We start from the raw sequence: 18,974 nt of genomic DNA on the forward strand, positions 1-18,974 counted from the left end.
TGCTTCCTGGCTGATGTTTTGGTCACTTTTGAATGCTGGCGGTGCTTTCACTCTAGTGGTAGCATGAGACGGAGTCTACAACCCACACAAGTTGCTCAGGTAGTGCAGCTCATCCAGGATGGCACATCAATGCGAGCTGTGGCAAGAAGGTTTGCTGTGTCTGTCAGCGTAGTGTCCAGAGCATGGAGGCGCTACCAGGAGACAGGCTAGTACATCAGGAGACGTGGAGGAGGCCGTAGGAGGGCAACAACCCAGCAGCAGGACCGCTACCTCCGCCTTTGTGCAAGGAGGAGCACTGCCAGAGCCCTGCAAAATGACCTCCAGCAGGCCACAAATGTGCATGTGTCTGCTCAAACAGTCAGAAACAGACTCCATGAGGGTGGTATGAGGGCCCGACATCCACAGGTGGGGGTTGTGCTTACAGCCCAACACCGTGCAGGACGTTTGGCATTTGCCAGAGAACACCAAGATTGGCAAATTCGCCACTGGCGCCCTGTGCTCTTCACAGATGAAAGCAGGTTCACACTGAGCACGTGACAGACTTGACAGGGTCTGGAGACGCAGTGGAGAACGTTCTGCTGCCTGCAACATCCTCCAGCATGACCGGTTTGGCGGTGGGTCAGTCATGGTGTGGGGTGGCATTTCTTTGGGGGGGCCGCACAGCCCTCCATGTGCTCACCAGAGGTAGCCTGACTGCCATTAGGTACCGAGATGAGATCCACAGACCCCTTGTGAGACCATATGCTGGTGCGGTTGGCCCTGGGTTCCTCCTAATGCAAGACAATGCTAGACCTCATGTGGCTGGAGCGTGTCAGCAGTTCCTGCAAGAGGAAGGCATTGATGCTATGGACTGGCCCGCCCGTTCCCCAGACCTGAATCCAATTGAGCACATCTGGGACATCATGTCTCGCTCCATCCACCAACACCACGTTGCACCACAGACTGTCCAGGAGTTGGCGGATGCTTTAGTCCAGGTCTGGGAGGAGATCCCTCAGGAGACCATCTGCCACCTCATCAGGAGCATGCCCAGGCGTTGTAGGGAGGTCATACAGGCACGTGGAGGCCACACACACTACTGAGCCTCATTTTGACTTGTTTTAAGGACATTACATCAAAGTTGGATCAGCCTGTAGTGTGGTTTTCCACTTTAATTTTGAGTGTGACTCCAAATCCAGACCTCCATGGGCTGATAAATTTGATTTCCATTGATAATTTTAGTGTGATTTTGTTGTCAGCACATTCAACTATGTAAAGAAAAAAGTATTTAATAAGAATATTTCATTCATTCAGATCTAGGATGTGTTATTTTAGTGTTCCCTTTATTTTTTTGAGCAGTGTATATATATACAGTGGGGCAAAAAAGTATTTAGTCTGCCATCAATTGTGCAAGTTCTCCCACTTAAAAAGATGAGAGGCCTGTAATTTTCATCATAGGTACACTTCAACTATGACAGACAAAATGAGAAAAAAAAATCCAGAAAATCACATTGTAGGATTTTTAATGAATTTATTTGCAAATTATGGTGGAAAATAAGTATTTGGTCACCTACAAACAAGCAAGATTCCTGGCTCTCACAGACCTTCTGTAAGAGGCTCCTCTGTCCTCCACTCGTTATCTGTATTAATGGCACCTGTTTGAACTTGTTATCAGTATAAAAGACACCTGTCCACAACCTCAAACAGTCACACTCCAAACTCCACTATGGCCAAGACCAAAGAGCTGTCAAAGGACACCAGAAACAAAATTGTAGACCTGCACCAGGCTGGGAAGACTGAATCTGCAATAGGTAAGCAGCTTGGTTTGAAGAAATCAACTGTGGGAGCAATTATTAGGAAATGGAAGACATACAAGACCACTGATAATCTCCCTCGATCTGGGGCTCCACGCAAGATCTCACCCCGTGGGGTCAAAATGATCACAAGAACGGTGAGCAAAAATCCCAGAACCACAAGGGGGGACCTAGTGAATGACCTGCAGAGAGCTGGGACCAAAGTAACAAAGCCTACCATCAGTAACACACTACGCCACCAGGGACTCAAATCCTGCAGTGCCAGACGTGTTCCCCTGCTTAAGCCAGTACATGTCCAGGCCCGTCTGAAGTTTGCTAGAGAGCATTTGGATGATCCAGAAGAAGATTGGGAGAATGTCATATGGTCAGATGAAACCAAAATATAACTTTTTGGTAAAAACTCAACTCGTCGTGTTTGGAGGACAAAGAATGCTGAGTTGCATCCAAAGAACACCATACCTACTGTGAAGCATGGGGGTGGAAACATCATGCTTTGGGGCTGTTTTTCTGCAAAGGGACCAGGACGACTGATCCGTGTAAAGGAAAGAATGAATGGGGCCATGTATCGTGAGATTTTGAGTGAAAACCTCCTTCCATCAGCAAGGGCATTGAAGATGAAACGTGGCTGGGTCTTTCAGCATGACAATGATCCCAAACACACCGCCCGGGCAACGAAGGAGTGGCTTCGTAAGAAGCATTTCAAGGTCCTGGAGTGGCCTAGCCAGTCTCCAGATCTCAACCCCATAGAAAATCTTTGGAGGGAGTTGAAAGTCCGTGTTGCCCAGCAACAGCCCCAAAACATCACTGCTCTAGAGGAGATCTGCATGTAGGAATGGGCCAAAATACCAACAACAGTGTGTGAAAACCTTGTGAAGACTTACAGAAAACGTTTGACCTCTGTCATTGCCAACAAAGGGTATATAACAAAGTATTGAGATAAACTTTTGTTATTGACCAAATACTTATTTTCCACCATAATTTGCAAATAAATTCATTAAAAATCCTACAATGTGATTTTCTGGATTTCTTTTTCTCATTTTGTCTGTCATAGTTGAAGTGTACCTATGATGAAAATTACAGGCCTCTCTCATATTTTTAAGTGGGAGAACTTGCACAATTGGTGGCTGACTAAATACTTTTTTGCCCCACTGTGTATATATATATATATATATATATACACACACACAAAAGTATGTGGACACCCCTTCAAATTAGTGGATTAGGCCATTTCAGCCACACCCGTTGCTGACAGGTGTATAAAATCGAGCAGACAGCCAATCTCCATAGACAAACATTGGCAGTAGAATGGCCCGTACTGAAGAGCTCAGTGACTTTCAACACGGCACCGTCATAGGATGCCACCTTTCCAACAGGTCAGTTCGTCAAATTTCTGCCCCGCTAGAGCTGCCCCGGTCAACTGTAAGTGCTGTTATTGTGAAGTGGAAACATCTAGGAGCAACAACGGCTCAGCTGCCAAGTGGTAGGCCACACAAGCTCACAGAACGGGACTGCCGAGTGCTGAAGAGCGTAGCATGTAAAAATCGTCTGTCCTAGATTGCAACACTCACTACCGAGTTCAAAACTGCCTCGAAGCAACGTCAGCATAAGAACTGCTCATTGGGAGCATCATGAAATGGGTTTCCATGGCTGAGCAAATCTAAGATCACCAGGCGCAATGCCAAGCGTTGGCTGGAGTGGTGTAAATCTCACCGCCATTGGACTCTGGAGTGTTCTCTGGAGTGATGAATCACACAATGTCAAATACAGGTAGCCTAGTCAAATAATTAACATCCAATCCAATTAACCGTTACTCTCTCGTGGGAATTCCACTAACGGTCCGTATGTAGCCAAACGTAGCTGCTGCTCATGTTGGTATCTGTACTGATGGTGCAAAAGCCATGACAGGGAGACATAGTAGAGTGGTAACGCGCGTGCAAGCAGTTTCTCTCGACACCACTTGGGTACACTGCAGCATCCACCGAGAGGCTCTTGCTGCCAAGAGAATGCCTGACAGCTTGAAAGACGTTTTGGACACCACAGTGAAAATGGTTAACTTTGTTAAAGCAAGACCTCTGAACTCTCGTGTATTTTCTGCACTATGCAGTAATATGGGCAGCGACCATGTAAAACTTTTACAACATACAGAAGTGCGCTGGTTATCAAGGGGCAAATTATTGGCACGTTTTTTTTTAAATTGAGAGACGAGCTTAAAGTTTTCTTTACTGACCATAATTTTCACTTGTTTGACCGCTTGCATGATGACGAGTTTCTCACACGATTGGCCCATCTGGGTGATGTTTTTTCTCCCCTGAATGATCTGAATCTAGGATTACAGGGACTCTTCCCAACTATATTCAATGTGCGGGACAAAATTGAGGCTATGATTAAGAAGTTGGAGCTCTTTTCTGTCTGCATTAACAAGGACAACACACAGGTCTTTCTATCATTGTATGATTTTTTTTGTGTGCAAATTAACTCAATCTTACGGATAATGTCAAATGTGATATAGCGAAGCACCTGAGTGAGTTGGGTGCGCAATTACGCAGGTACTTTCCCGAAACGGATGACACAAACAACTGGATTCGTTATCCCTTTCATGCCCTGCCTCCAGTCCACTTACCGATATCTGAACAAGAGAGCCTCATCGAAATTGCAACAAGCGGTTCTGTGAAAATGTCATTTAAAATCAGAAGCCACTGCCAGATTTCTGCCTTGGAAAATCGCGCTGTTAAGACACTGATGCCCTTTGCAACCACGTATGTGAGAGTGGCTTCTCGTCCCTCACTAGCATGGAAAATGATTTAAGACAGACTTTCCAATACAACCCGACATTGCAGAGTTATGCGCATCCTTTCAAGCACACCCTTCTCATTAACCTGTGGTGAGTTATTCACAATTTTCGATTAACAAATAAGGTTTTATATGTAAGATGGTTAAATAATGAGCAAAATTATTGATTATTATAATATTACTTGTGCCTGGTCCTATAAGAGCTCTTTGTCACTTCCCACAAGTCAAGTTGTGACAAAAACTCACACTCATTCTTATGTTTAATAAATGTATCATATGTGGCAGGCTTACAATGATGACAAAAAACAACATTTGAGAGTGTGCTGACCCTGGTGCTAGAGGGGGTACGCAGCTGAAGGTTGAATGTTTGAAGGGGTACGGGACCATAAACAGTTTGGGAACCACTGTTCTAGACGATTCCAACTTTGTGGCAACAGTTTTGGGAAGGCCCTTTCCTATTTCAGCACGACAATGCACCCGTGCACAAAGTGAGATCCACCCATCTAGCACCTTTTGGATTAATTGGAATGCCGACTGCGAGCCAGGTCTAATCGCCCAACATCTGTGCCCAACCTCACTAATGCTCTTGTGGCTGAATGGAAGCAAGTCCCCACAGCAATGTTCCAACATTTAGTGGAAAGCCTTCCCAGAAGAGTGGAGGCTGTTATAGCAGCAAAGGAGGGACCAACTCCATATTAATGCCCATGATTTTGGAATGAGATGTTCGAAGAGCATGTGTCCACATACTTTTGGCCATGTAGTGTACTGCACTACTTTGACAAGAGCCCTATGGGTCCTGGTCAAATGTAGTGCACTATATAGGGAATAGCGTACCTTTTGGGACGCAGCCTCTAATTGTGTCCCTGTCTGATATCACATATTCCGTAGTATTCTGGCACATGGGCTGACCTACTGCTTACTGACTTACCACCCGCCAGGTGCACCTGTCGGGAACATGGAACACCCTTCCTAAATAAATACCCACCATCCACACACACACACACACACACCATTTCCAACACGGCACGACCAAGGCACAGGCACACAAACACCACAACAGCGTCATTGCACACTGACGCACGCTCTCTGACACATGCACAGGCAAACAAACACAACCATCATCAATGACACTCTCTCCGCTTTGCACACACACACCCAAACTACTCTTTCAAACCAATATACACAAACATGGCTATTGAGAGCTCCACAGATCTGCTCTGTTCTTGCTAAACTAATTCCATCTGCAGCTCAGCCAGACAACAACACTCCCCCTTATTCTCTCCAAGAGCTTTATTATAACCCTTTCAACGCCAGACTCTCTCCAGCACCCAGCACCTGGTTGCTTCATTTAAAACAACCTAAATGGGTTTGTATGTTTGTTTGTTTGTTGTCAAAGTGGTGGGAGTTAAAACTCTCACCAGTGAGCGTGACTATCACAGTAGTGCAAATCCAACGTCAATGGAAATGCTGAATAAACCTTCTAATTTTATGAACATTTTTCATAACTTACTGTAATTAGGAAGCACTGAGAGAAAGCTAACCTGCACTGCCTGTGACACTGTACCTTAGTTTTTCACAATACCTAATCTCCAGACCAAGTCTGCAACACTGCAAGCCCATTATCTGCTTTACACTCGGTTTTCAATTGTAAAACACACTTTTTGCAAAACAGTTCTCTACATTAGACACATCATTCAAAACTAACAGATCTTGCGTTTTGTTTGGAAAACACTGCCATTCCAAATGCCACACTCATTTAGCGATTACCTACACCCAGTGCTCACGTGTGGAAACACATAGCCAATTTCTTCACTTAGAAATCAGAGCTTGAGCACTATAAATAGGTTGGCTTTCTTGGTTTGGACAACAATGGAGGCCAATTTTGGAGAGAGAGTTAGAGGAAGAGTGAGAGGAAGAGGGGGATGAGGACAAGGAGGAGGAAGAGAGACAATTTGTTTCTCTTCTACTGTATTTGTTTTGTCTGTTACTGTTCATCCTGAAATCTGGATGAAAATACAATGTTTTGAGAAAGAAATACATTTTATCCCCCCCTTGCATGTCTGATTACAGTGTAAACATATACTGAATATGCATACATACTGTATATTTGTGCACATACATGTACGTGTGAGTGCTATGACAAACTGCAGTGGACTCCACTGCACATTGAACATGCAAAAGACACAAGATAGTAGTGTTTTACATTTGTCACATCCGTGTGTAGTTGGCTTGTATAAGAGCTAATCGTTTGATGGTTTGTGTGTAGAGTTTTCATGCAAAAACACCAGTTTGAGAAGAGTTATAAAAATGTTTTCAATTAAGTGTTTGGGTTTGCAAGAGATGTGTGACTTTTTGCATGTTGTGTGTGTGTTTTGGGGTTTTGTGTGTAGAGTCTAGAGAAAAGGAGTCATAGTTTCAGAAATCATGTGGAAGCAATTGTCAAACTGTAATACAATCCATGCACTGACTGGATCTTCTGCTGCCTGCCCTTTTGTTTTGCACCCCAATATTATCCAGGCAGCTCTGTGAGGCATCCCTGGCAAATAGATTCAACATTGGACATGCAGCAACAAGAGTAAACTTGTGTAAACTTGTCCCTGGAAATGCCTTTCCCTTTGATCAGACCTCTACAAACACAGTCGTACATGAAAGACATTATCTAATCCTCCAATATGTGAAATACCTGGAATAGAGTGAGGGAAAGCTTCTGCAGGACTTTAGACTCCCACAATCTTGAGCTGATGGGGACGGGCTTGGCTTCAGATAAGGGGGAATAGTACCTGCGAGTACAACGTGCACGCACAAACAAACAAAACTGTGGCACTAAAAGGGACTCAGCACTTTGACCAGAGCAGAGGGAGGAAAAACAGAACAGCTAGCATATCCCACTAGGCTTAACGGGCGGCTCTGTTACTCCCTGCACACAAAGGTGAGCTTTCCTTCCTGAAAGGTAAGGTGAACAATCCAGCCTTTCACCCCTGGGTTCCCCTTTCTTCCTGATGGTTCTGGTGACAGAGGGAATGGGAATGGGGATAGGGCTGGGGATGAACACTGACAGGGCCCAGCGGTGTCCCAGACGTGTAGCAGACACTGGAGAAGTGTTAGGAAAACATGGAGGGCCTTCCCCAGGAGAAAGTGACCTCCCTCCAAAAACAAAGTAAACTCCTCCAAGTAAACAGTGGCCTACTGAACCCTCGACCCTTCCCTCCCCTCCTCTCCACACTTCTCCCCTCCATTCTTCCTAAATCATATTTTTCCATCCATATTGTATATTTTCTTCCTATAAATTGTACTCAATACTGGAATAATAAGACCTGTGTTTATGTTACTTTGCCTCGTCTGAAGCTGGACTCTTTACTCCCCCCAGATCAAACCTCCCAACCTGACTCTCCAGACCACACAACTAATCAAATCAAACTTATTTATAAAGCCCTTCGTACATCAGCTGAGATCTCAAAGTGCTGTACAGAAACCCAGCCTAAAACCCCAAACAGCAAGCAATGCAGGTGTAGAAGCACGGTGGCTAGGAAAACTCCCTAGAAAGGCCAAAACCTAGGAAGAAACCTAGAGAGGAACCAGGCTATGAGGGGTGGCCAGTCCTCTTCTGGCTGTGCCGGGTGGAGATTATAACAGAACATAGCCAAGATGTTCAAATGTTCATAAATGACCAGCATGGTCAAATAATAATAATCACAGTAGTTGTCGAGGGTGCAGCACCTCAGGAGTAAATGTCAGTTGGCTTTTCATAGCCGATCATTAAGAGTATTTCTACCGCTCCTGCGGTCTCTAGAGAGTTGAAAAAAGCAGGTCTGGGACAGGTAGCACGTCCGGTGAACAGGTCAGGGTTCCATAGCCGCAGGCAGAACAGTTGAAACTGGAGCAGCAGCACTGTAAGGCATTGCTATAAAATACTGCAACTGGTACACATCCAAACAACTTGTAGCACATTTAGAAACTGTTAGGAATGGAGTGAAAAATGTATATTTAGATTGAGTTATCTTGTGTCTGGAATCCCTGAGTTCTGGGGAGTCTCATGCTCTTTGACATATGCTATGTACAGTATAATATATGCTATGTACAGTATAATATATGCTATGTACAGTATAATATATGCTATGTACAGTATAATATAGGCTGATGTGCTACTATTCAGACTTCAGCAGTTATCTAAGAATGTGAAAGGCACCACAGATTAACAGTCCAGTATGAAATGTAAGCAGTGCTTGTATTTTATATCTTTGTACTCCCATTTAAAGAGAAAACAATCTGAAATAAGCTGACAGAAAATCATCAATTGATGTGTGTCTAAACTTGATAAGCCTAAATCATAGCAGCTTAACAGCATTTCAAATGTTGATATTCAAAGAAAAATAGATGCTTATGATTAAATGTGAAACAATACTCAGTTGAACTGAGAATAATATTTCTAGAACAGCCAAAAGGTCAGTACTTAAAAACAATGGTCATACAGGTCAATGAGACCACACAGTAACTCAAGTTCACACACACAGCCATACTGTATTTAGCCCAGCCAGCATGTCACAGGCATGAAGCACTTCATAGTCGAGGTGTATGCCCATCTCATCACCTTTCACACTAATAACACTTGATACTAATGTGTTTTGTATCTGTGTTTGTGAAGAACTATTAACACTGACAACTGAGTTACCCAGAGCCAATGTCCAAAACACATCATGAAGGGAGATATTAAGAATATGATGGACCGTGTCCGCTGGAGAGGCTGCTGAGGGGAGGACGGCTCGTAATAATGTCTGGAACGGAGCAAATGGAATGGCATCAAACACATATAAACCATGTTTGATACCATTACACTAATTCCGCTCCAGCCATTACCACAGGCCTGTCCTCCCCAATGAAGGTGTCACCAACCTCCTGTGAAATCAACCCCACATGTTCCACACTGCCACATCTCTATGATGTGTTTCTACATGTCAGTAACCTTTAACACAGAGACCTGAGTAATGAAACACAAATACACAAACCAACACATTCACACAGTACACATCAAAGATTCCCCCATGAAAAACAAAACCACTCACCAGGTGAACGTAAGGCACAAAGTATCCGTAGAGGGCTGCAGGGATGCCGAAGACCCAGATCCGGTAGCCCAGAGACTTCCAGATGCTGACGTTGAACACCTTGCTCATGGGCGGGCAGCGGCTGCCTGGCTTATTGCTGTTGACAGGCTTGGGCAGCAGGGGAGTATAGGTTAACCCAGCCAGCATGAGGATGAACATGAGGATGCTGAGGATCCTCATGGTGTGCTGCAGGCCCACCTTCTCCAGCAGGCCGGACAGGAGGAAGGGCAGGGTGACGGTGAACGCAGAGCTGCCGGCCGTCACGATGCCGTTGACAAGGCCCAGGCGCTTCTTGAAGTAGTGTCCCAGGATCACCAGACTGGGCTGGTAGGCGAAGGAGCAGCCCGTGGCGAACACGATGCCATAAGTAAAGTACATGGGACCCAGGGACCTGTGGGGTCAGAGAGGAGAGACCAGACAGGATGCGAGGTCAAGTTTATGTTTACAGCTGCTTAAAGTTCACACATAGAAAAACAAGTTTGAGGAACTTGACTCCATAGAGGAGCTAGCTAAACAAGTTCTCATGTCTGACTCATTTGAGTCTAGTTTGGAAAACAAACTAGACTTCCTTGCTTGGTTCAACTTCCAAAACCTGGAGGGTATCAGTTACAGCCTCACTCCCAGGGTGTGTGTACCATGTTGACTGAGTAATGTCAGCCCTGTGTGTTTGTTAACCTCCCAGTCCTCTGTGAGCCAACTGCAGGCCGGACTGTAGGAGGGTTACCGTTAGCACAAAGCTAATTCTGGATAAATAGATGAGCGAGGGAGGTCAGGGGTGAGCTGGAGCTGCTTCTAGGCCAGGCCAAGCCAGGTTAGAGCTAATGGCACGTCTCTCAGAGTGCTACAGTCATCAAGACAAGAGCTCTAATGTTTACTCACTTCTCACACCACTACAGGGCTGACACCAGATAAAACACAGCTTATTAATTTATGGCCTCACCTTTAAATGATCCTTTCCCAGTACTTCTACTCAGTGGTGGAAAAGTATGCAATTGTCATACTTCAGTAAAAAATTAAATATACCTTAATAGAAAATGACTTAAGTAAAAGTGAAAGTCACCAAGTAAAATACTACTTGAGTAAAAGTTCAAAAGTATTTGGTTTTAAATATACTGAAGTATCAAAAGTAAAAGTATAAATTATTTCAAATTCCTTATATTAAAAAAACCTAAATGGCACTATTCCAGTTTTTTATTTATTTTACGGATAGCCATGGGCACATCATTAACAAACAAAGCATTTGTGTTTAGTGAGTCAGCCAGGGATGTTCTCTTGATAAGTGCGTGAATTGGACCATTTTCGTGTCCTGCTAAGCATTCAAAATGTAATGAGTTTTTTGGGGTGTCAAGGAAAATGTATGGAGTAAAAAGAGCATTATTTTCTTTAGGAATGTAGTGAAGTAAAAGTTGTAAAAAATATAAATAGTAAAGTACAGATACCCCAAAAAACGACGTAGTAGTAGTACTTTAAAGTATTTTCACTTAAGTACTTTATACCACTGCTTCTACTGTACCCTGGTGATCTTTGTTCACTCATTTTAGACTATCATGAGTCTGGATATGCAGAAGTAGGATCTTAATTTGAGCCAGTTTGCTACAGCAGGAAAATAATCCTGCAGCAATAACAGGAAATATTAATTATGTGTATTATAATGAAATTTACATTTTTGTAGAGGTTGATACATTTTTCATAAGGAGAAAACTAGTCAGATTTCAAAGCGGAAACTTAAGAAGCCTTTTTAAACCTCAAATACACCACAAGTTTTAAATGTCCTAAAAGTTATTTCTGCAACAGGGTGATCAAATTAAGATCCTACATCTGTAGGACATCCCAGAGGGTTTTCTAAGTGTTATTTGAAGGGCATCAAGATACTGACTGAGCTGACAGTATTATTACACTGGTCAGGTGTAGAACATTGTTAGCTTATAAGCAATATTTAATGCTATATTAGGTGATGGAAGTGTCAACAGAAACTATTGTGCAATGTATTTCCACGCTGTCAAGGTACTGTTGTATGTATTAACATAGATTAAATGGTTGAGTTTGGTAGTGTACCATCACATCAGATGATTAGAAAGGGATGACGGGAGACCAACCCTTAACTGCAGTAGGCCCTTTATCTTGTTATCACACACACACACGTGTAAGGAGGACTTTAGTATAAAGAAGTCCCCAACACACCCGACAACATTTCAACACAACACATAAGAATGGTTGATGAAAGAGGGTAGCTATAGAAGTACTGACGTGACGAAAGAGCTGGCCAGCAATCCCACCAGGCCCACGGCGGCTCCACCCACAGCTGTCACCCTGCAGCCAAGCAGGTCTGTGAAGACACTGACAATGGGAGAACAGAAGAAGATCATCCCCATGGAGAGGGAGCCCACCCACGCTGCAGGACAGAGAGACACACAGAGAGATAGGAGAGTTAGGCTTAAAGCACATACTGTTCTACATTACAGCTCAGAGACAATAACAGCAACACTTCACAGTTCACACAGACCATAGAGATCCTATTAAATTACCTAAATCTATAATACAGACTGTTGTTACATGGGAAATGTTGCGCCACGCTAAAAACTATTTAAAACAGGTTTTAAGAATTACTATGAACAATTCTTGTCAACAAGAAAAGACATGAGTAAGTAAAAGCTCGCGTCCTATAGGTTAAGCTTATATGCTTATATGCTTATATGTACACATATATCAGATAGTTTCTGGGTTAAGAGATTTGAGTTTACTACAGTACAAGCTCTACGCGGATGCAGGATTCGGAGTGTTGCAATGTCGTTTTTCGTCACAAATGTGCGGCTCCGCTCTGGCATTCAACATACTTTTTTACGACCTTAAAATTGCGACACCCTGTATCATTCCTTCCGCAGCTGTGGGGGCAGTGTTGTCGCTTTGTTCCTTAATCTGATCTATAAGCTTTTCATCAAAGTAGACCATTTTGCATTGCTAACCAAATATAATCTCAACGAATGTTCAAACAGTAAACCAAACAACAAGAATCCATCCAAAAAGGTATTTTGTTTAGAAGTAATAACTAGTATTTACAGACTATTGTGAAATAGTAGAACCTGATGTAGCCAACTAGCTAGCCATGTGCTTTTTTCTGCCTGACCAAAACATGACCAGATTCTATTTTTAGCTGATATGGGAATGAATACACAAGCAGCATGAACTGAGATAATGTTTTAGGTTACACCGGCAAGTATAAGAATATTTGCCAAGGCATATATTTTTATTATAAATCTGATTATTTCACATGGGGATGTGGGAAGCTAAAAGGCTAGCTAGCCAGGCTAAAGCTAGCTAGTTACTACTACTAGAAAGGGAAGGCCACTCTTCCTTGCTTTCACAAAATGAAATGACACACACACACTTTGCCATCCCCCCATTGGGAATGAGAGTGGGACCGGCGAGGATATCATGTTACCAAAAGGTGTCCCCTACTTCAAAAATCCCACTTCACCCACATAGATTGACAGAGTGAAGCTTGTAGTAACCTTTAGGTGTGACTCCTCAGATCAATGAACTAAACAAATGCATGAACTCAGGTCTAAACTTTGACTAATCCTAAGCCATGCTTATCTACACATGACAGTCCTAAAGTATGAGGAGGATGAGTGAACTAAATGTCTGAATGAGTCCCTGAGTATACCAAACATTAGGAACATCTTAATATTGAGTTGCCGCTTGTTTCAAGCAGACCACCATAGTCGCTGTGCCCAAGGAAGCGAAGACAACCTGCCTAAATGATTACCGCCCCGTAGCACTCACGTCGGTAGCCACGAAGTGCTTTGAAAGGCTGGTCATGGTTCACATCAACAGCATCCTCCCGGATACCTTAGACCCACTCCAATTCGCATACCGGCGCCGCAGATCTACAGATGACACAATCTCAATCGCACTCCACACTGGCCTTTCCCACCTGGACAAAAGGAACACCTATGTGAGAATGCTGTTCATTGACTACAGCTCAGCATTCAACACTATAGTGCCCACGAAGCTCATCACTAAACTAAGGACCCTGGGACTAAACACCTCCCTCTGCAACTGGATCCTGGACTTCTTGACGGGGCGCCCCCAGGTGGTAAGGGTAGGCAACAACACGTCTGCCACGCTGATCCTCAACACTGGGGCCACTCAGGGGGGGTGTACTTACGTCTGCCACGCTGATCCTCAACACTGGGGCCACTCAGGGGGGTGTACTTAGTCCCTTACTGTACTCCTTGTTCACCCATGACTGCGTGGCCAAACACGACTCCAACACCATAATTAAGTTTGACGACACAACAGTTGTAGGCCTGATCACCGACAACGATGAGACGGCCTATAGGGTGGAGGTCAGAGACCTGGCAGTGTGGTGCCAGAACAACAACCTCTCACTCAATGTGAGCGAGACAAATGAGCTGATCGTGGACTACAGGAAAAGGAGGGCCAAACAGGCCCCCATTAACATCAACTGGGCTGTAGTGGAGCAGGTCGAGAGTTTCAAGTTCCTTGGTGTCCACATCACCAACAAACTATCATGGTCCAAACACACCAAGACAGTTGTGAAGAGGGCACGACAAAAAAAAATCCCCCTCAGGAGACTGAAGAGATTTGGCATGGGTCCACATATCCTCAAAAAGTTATACAGCTGCACCATCAAGAGCATCCTGACCGGTTGCATCAGCGCCTGGTATGGCAACTGCTCGGCATCTGACCGTAAGGCGCAAGAGGGTAGTGTGTACAGCCCAGTACATCACTGGGGCGAAGCTTTCTGCCATACAGGACCTATATAATAGGTGGTGTCAGAGGAAAGCCCAAAACATTGTCAGAGACTCCAGTCACCCAAGTCATAGACTGTTTTCTCTGCTACCACACGGCAAGTCTAGAACAAAAAGGCTCCTTAACAGCTTCTACCCTCAAGCTATAAGACCGCTGAACAATTAATCAAATGGCCACCGGACTATTTACATTGACCCCCCCTCCATTTGTTTTGTACACTGCTGCTACTCGCTGTTTATTATCTATGCAGAGTCACTTCACCCTTACCTACATGTACAAATTACCTCGACTAACCTGTACCCCCCACACATCGACTCAGTACCGGTACCCCCTGTATATATATCCTCGTTATTGTTATTTTATTGTGTTACTTTTCATTATATTTTACTTGAGTTTATTTGGTAAATATTTTCATAACTCTTCTTGAACTGCACTGTTGGTTAAGGGCTTGTAAGTAAGCATTTCACGGTAAGGTCTACACTTGTTGTATTCGGCACATGTGACAAATAAAGTTTGATTTGATTCGATTTGAAGTTGGCTGGATGTCCTTTGGGTGGTGGACCATTCTTGATACAAATGGGAAACTGTTGAGCGTGAAAACCGTAGCAGCATTGCAGTTCTTGACGCAAACCGGTCCGCCTGGCACCTACCACCATACCCCGCTCAAAGTTACTTCAATCCTTTGTCTTGCCCATTCACCCTCTGAATGGCACACATACACAATCCATGTCTCAATTGTCTCAAGGCTTAAAAACCTTCATTAACCGGTCTCCTTCCCTTCATCAACACTAATTGAAGTGGATTAAACAAGTGACATCAATAAGGGATCATAGCTTTCACCTGGATGCACCTGGCCAGTCTGTGTTATGGAAAGAACAGGTGTTCTTAATGTTTTATATACTCACTATATAGTGCAGTAAACTACAATGCTTTTTGGCTATACACAGGTTTTTCCACAGGCTTGATCTAAACATGTAGCACCTCCCAGACCAGTATTGAAGAGCAGTGGTTGGTAGGACAGAGGAGTAGGAAGAGACTGAGGAAAGAGGAAGCTCTACAGACAATGTCCTCCTAACAGATAGATACAAATAACCTTTACAGTTCTTCATTACAAAAAAGGCCTATGTTATGAGTCCTTTATGACATTACCTGGCCAGAATACCATCTAGATCAAATATATTTCAAAACAGAATACACTCTCGGTTTTCTGCCAAGAATGTGCTTATTCCTCTTGTTTAGTGAGCAGGTAAACTACTACAGGGACTAACAGAAGCCAGTCTAATAGAGGAGATTAACAACACCAGTGCCACCGGCTGCATCCGACCTAGAGACCCATGGCTGTTCTGCTTGTCTCATCTGTATTTGGGTCCCAGCAGGCATTAGTCTATTCTACCACCATGCCATGGCCATTAACAACACTCACTCTAGGAACCCTCCTTGAAATAGTCTAAATAAACACAGCATGGAGCTGAATAAACATTGTTTCTGGCCTTTATTCTTATCATAGGAAATAAGCAAACATGAGATGGGGAGAGGAAAGACAAGCAACAGTAAAAGAACACACACACACACACAGGGCAATTGTGCAAGAGTCAGCCAGTGCCCTTTGACCAGAAAAATTATAGAAGTATAATTACCAAGTGAATAACAAATGTTTGGAGCAAGACCGACTGGGCCACTGCTAGGGGTAACTCCCAGTCACACTGACTAGCACCACAACTCACAGACAAGAGGGGATCATTTCTGCTACTAGTTTCCCCACAGAAATAAACCAGTCTGGGGAATGTGACAGGGGAAACAAAACTTCCCACAAGTGAAAGTGCTGAGCCCTTAAAAGGTCTCGGAGTTCTTTTCCCCCCATTCCATCCAGGGGAAGAGCATGGGTCAGGGTTCACAGTTTATTCTCCTCTTATTTTCCCTTTGAGGAATCCCTTTTCTCCCAAGGCTGCCTGCTAGGCTAATTCTATTATTCCAGATTGTCATCACAAGCGTGATCTATTTGTACAATCCATCACAGTCCAAAATCAGTAGGTGTCTATAATATCAACATGATAAATAAGACAAGGCACCACAAGTGAATGTATATAGTACACCCAACAAATCCTGTTTGTGCCATCTTGTCAACTCAAGGACCATAGGAGCTGGTGAGACTGCACAAACAGAGCTGGTAACAGGCTAGTGAACAGACTCGATGCTAGAGCCACTCCTAGGGATGGAAACACAAGGCCAGGACATTGACTCAGTGAATGTGACAGAACCAAAGACTCTGTCTAGCCTGGTGACTAGTAGTGGCGTGGCATGATATAATAGGCTAATCATTCAGCTTGTAATAAAACTATATCTGTGTGCTTACTAAATTGAATCTACCTCTCTGCGAAATTAACGATTGAACAGAGTTTGCAGAGTCACAGAAGGTAACCCGAGTAGGCTTATTATTATCTAAAAGCAGGTCGGAACGTTCTCCACTTACAAGCTACATTACATAGTCTGTTCATATTTTCTTATTTAGTAATAGCCTACACTGAGTGTACAAAACATTAGGAACACCTGCTCTTTCCATGACAGACTGACCAGCTGAAAGCTATGATCCCTTATTGATGTCACTTGTTAAATCCACTTCAAATCAGTGTAAATGAAAGGGAGGAGACAGGTTAAAGGAGGATGTTTTAGCCTTGAGACATGGATTGTGTATTTGTGACATTCAGATGGTGAATGGGCAAGACAAAATATTTAAGTGCCTTTGACTGGGTTATGGTAGTAGGTGCCAGGCTCACTGATTTGAGTGTGTCAAGAACTGCAATGCTGCTGGGTTTTTCACGCTATGGGTGCAGTCATAAACAGGTTAAAGCCACATTTAAAGGTCTGTATTCGGGTGCCAACTCAACAAATCCCTCAACATTCTATGGATGTTCTAAGAGTCGGTCTTCTCATATTTGCTGAGACGTCATACCACTTTAGCCTACATTATGTAATACATGGACGTGAACAAAAAGGAAGAAAAATCTCACAAAAGACAACAGGAAATTGCTGTCCTGTTTTCATCTTTGGGCTTTCTCAATTTAAAAGCATTTACGCTTCAGACGAAGGGAAGAATATCAAATTGAAAATGTAATATCAGGACGATCCTCTTTTCCAGGTGACATCCTGCTAGTGCCGGAGGCCCCGACAGTACAGTCACTGACAGACAGCCCAGGCAGAGCTGGTCTAGGTCTCCTCTGTTCACTTCCTAACCTCTCTCTCCGTTGTGCTCCCAGACTGTGGATGGTGAACCCAGTCAACCCAGCAGCCAGACCTACCTCACCCCACGCCATGAAACAATCCCCTCACACGCAATTACCCTGGGCCTGCATCTCCCTCGACTAAGACCTCACTGGGAAGCTATGCAACTAGGGTCAATGAACACTCTTGCTGTAAGACGTTTATAGCTCTAGCTAGCATTTCATAGTTTCTACAATTTCAATTAATTTTGCAAATAGGGTTCGAGCAGCAAACATTTTTTAAAATAGATTCAGCTGGTATGGCAGTTATTATGCTGTCAGAAGCGAAATCAGTCTGTCTCACTACTTGGTTCCTATTTTTCTGTGATTCAGTGATGTTTGTCCTTTTCACATGGTGAGGAAGTCTGTCTGTCCTGTCCCCCCTCTAGGCTCTTCTCTGGCATTAAGCAGTAACATTAAACAGTAGCTAGCTGCACACAGTTTCTGAACAGGACGTCTCAGGGTTCTAGTTAATGGAAGATAGTGGCTACCCACTGCGGACAGAAGTCAATTCAACGTCTATTCCACATTGGGGCCTCCCGGGTGGCGCAGTGGTCTAGGGTACTGCATCGCAGCGCTAGCTGTGCCACCAGAGACTGGGTTCGAGCCCAGGCTCTGTCGCAGCCGGCCGGGACTGGGAGGTCCATGGGGTGACGCACAATTGGCCTGGCGTCGTCCGGGTTAGGGAGGGTTTGACCGGTAGGGATATCCTTGTCTCATCGCACACTAGCGACTCCTGTGGCGGGCCGGGCACAGTGCACGCTAACCAGGTCGCCAGGTGCACGGTGTTTCCTCCGACACATTGGTGCGGCTGGCTTACGGGTTGGATGCGCACTGTGTTAAGAAGCAGTGCGGCTTGGTTGGGTTGTGTTTCGGAGAACGCATGGCTTTCGACCTTCGTCTCTCCCGAGCCCGTACGGGAGTTGTGGCGAGGAGACAAGATAGTAACTACTAACAATTGGATACTACGAAATTTGGGAGAAAAGGGGGTCAAATTAAAAAAATAATATATATATTTTTTAATGACGTGGAAACAACATTGATTCAACCAGTGTGTGCCCAGTGGGTAGAACCTAAACTCAGTAAACACAGTAAAAACCTCACATTTAGCCCCTTAGCTGGGGGTTAGGCTACTTAATCACCGCAGTCAATGGAAAGTTACTACTAAGGGCAATGCAGAACATCCCATATTACCCCTTTTCAATGTTCGTCAAACAAAAAGCCACTCATAATACATTCTAGGAAAGAGGCTTAATAGAAAC

The 18,974-nt window shown here is 44.1% G+C and overlaps 1 protein-coding gene across 1 annotated transcript in view; it reads right to left on the reverse strand.

Annotated features, from left to right (window-relative positions):
* Window positions 1-18,974, reverse strand: part of LOC139556210 (monocarboxylate transporter 10-like) — an 82,185-nt gene that overhangs the window by 9,526 nt on the left and 53,685 nt on the right. The window contains exons 2-3 of the mRNA XM_071369849.1: window positions 11,927-12,071; window positions 9,641-10,070 (exon numbers count right to left, since the gene is read on the reverse strand). Coding sequence (XP_071225950.1) covers window positions 9,641-10,070; window positions 11,927-12,071 — 575 coding nt within the window. The remainder of the gene's footprint in view (window positions 1-9,640; window positions 10,071-11,926; window positions 12,072-18,974) is intronic.

The sequence above is a fragment of the Salvelinus alpinus genome, chromosome 27 (assembly GCF_045679555.1).
Source record: "Salvelinus alpinus chromosome 27, SLU_Salpinus.1, whole genome shotgun sequence".
NCBI lineage: Eukaryota > Metazoa > Chordata > Actinopteri > Salmoniformes > Salmonidae > Salvelinus > Salvelinus alpinus.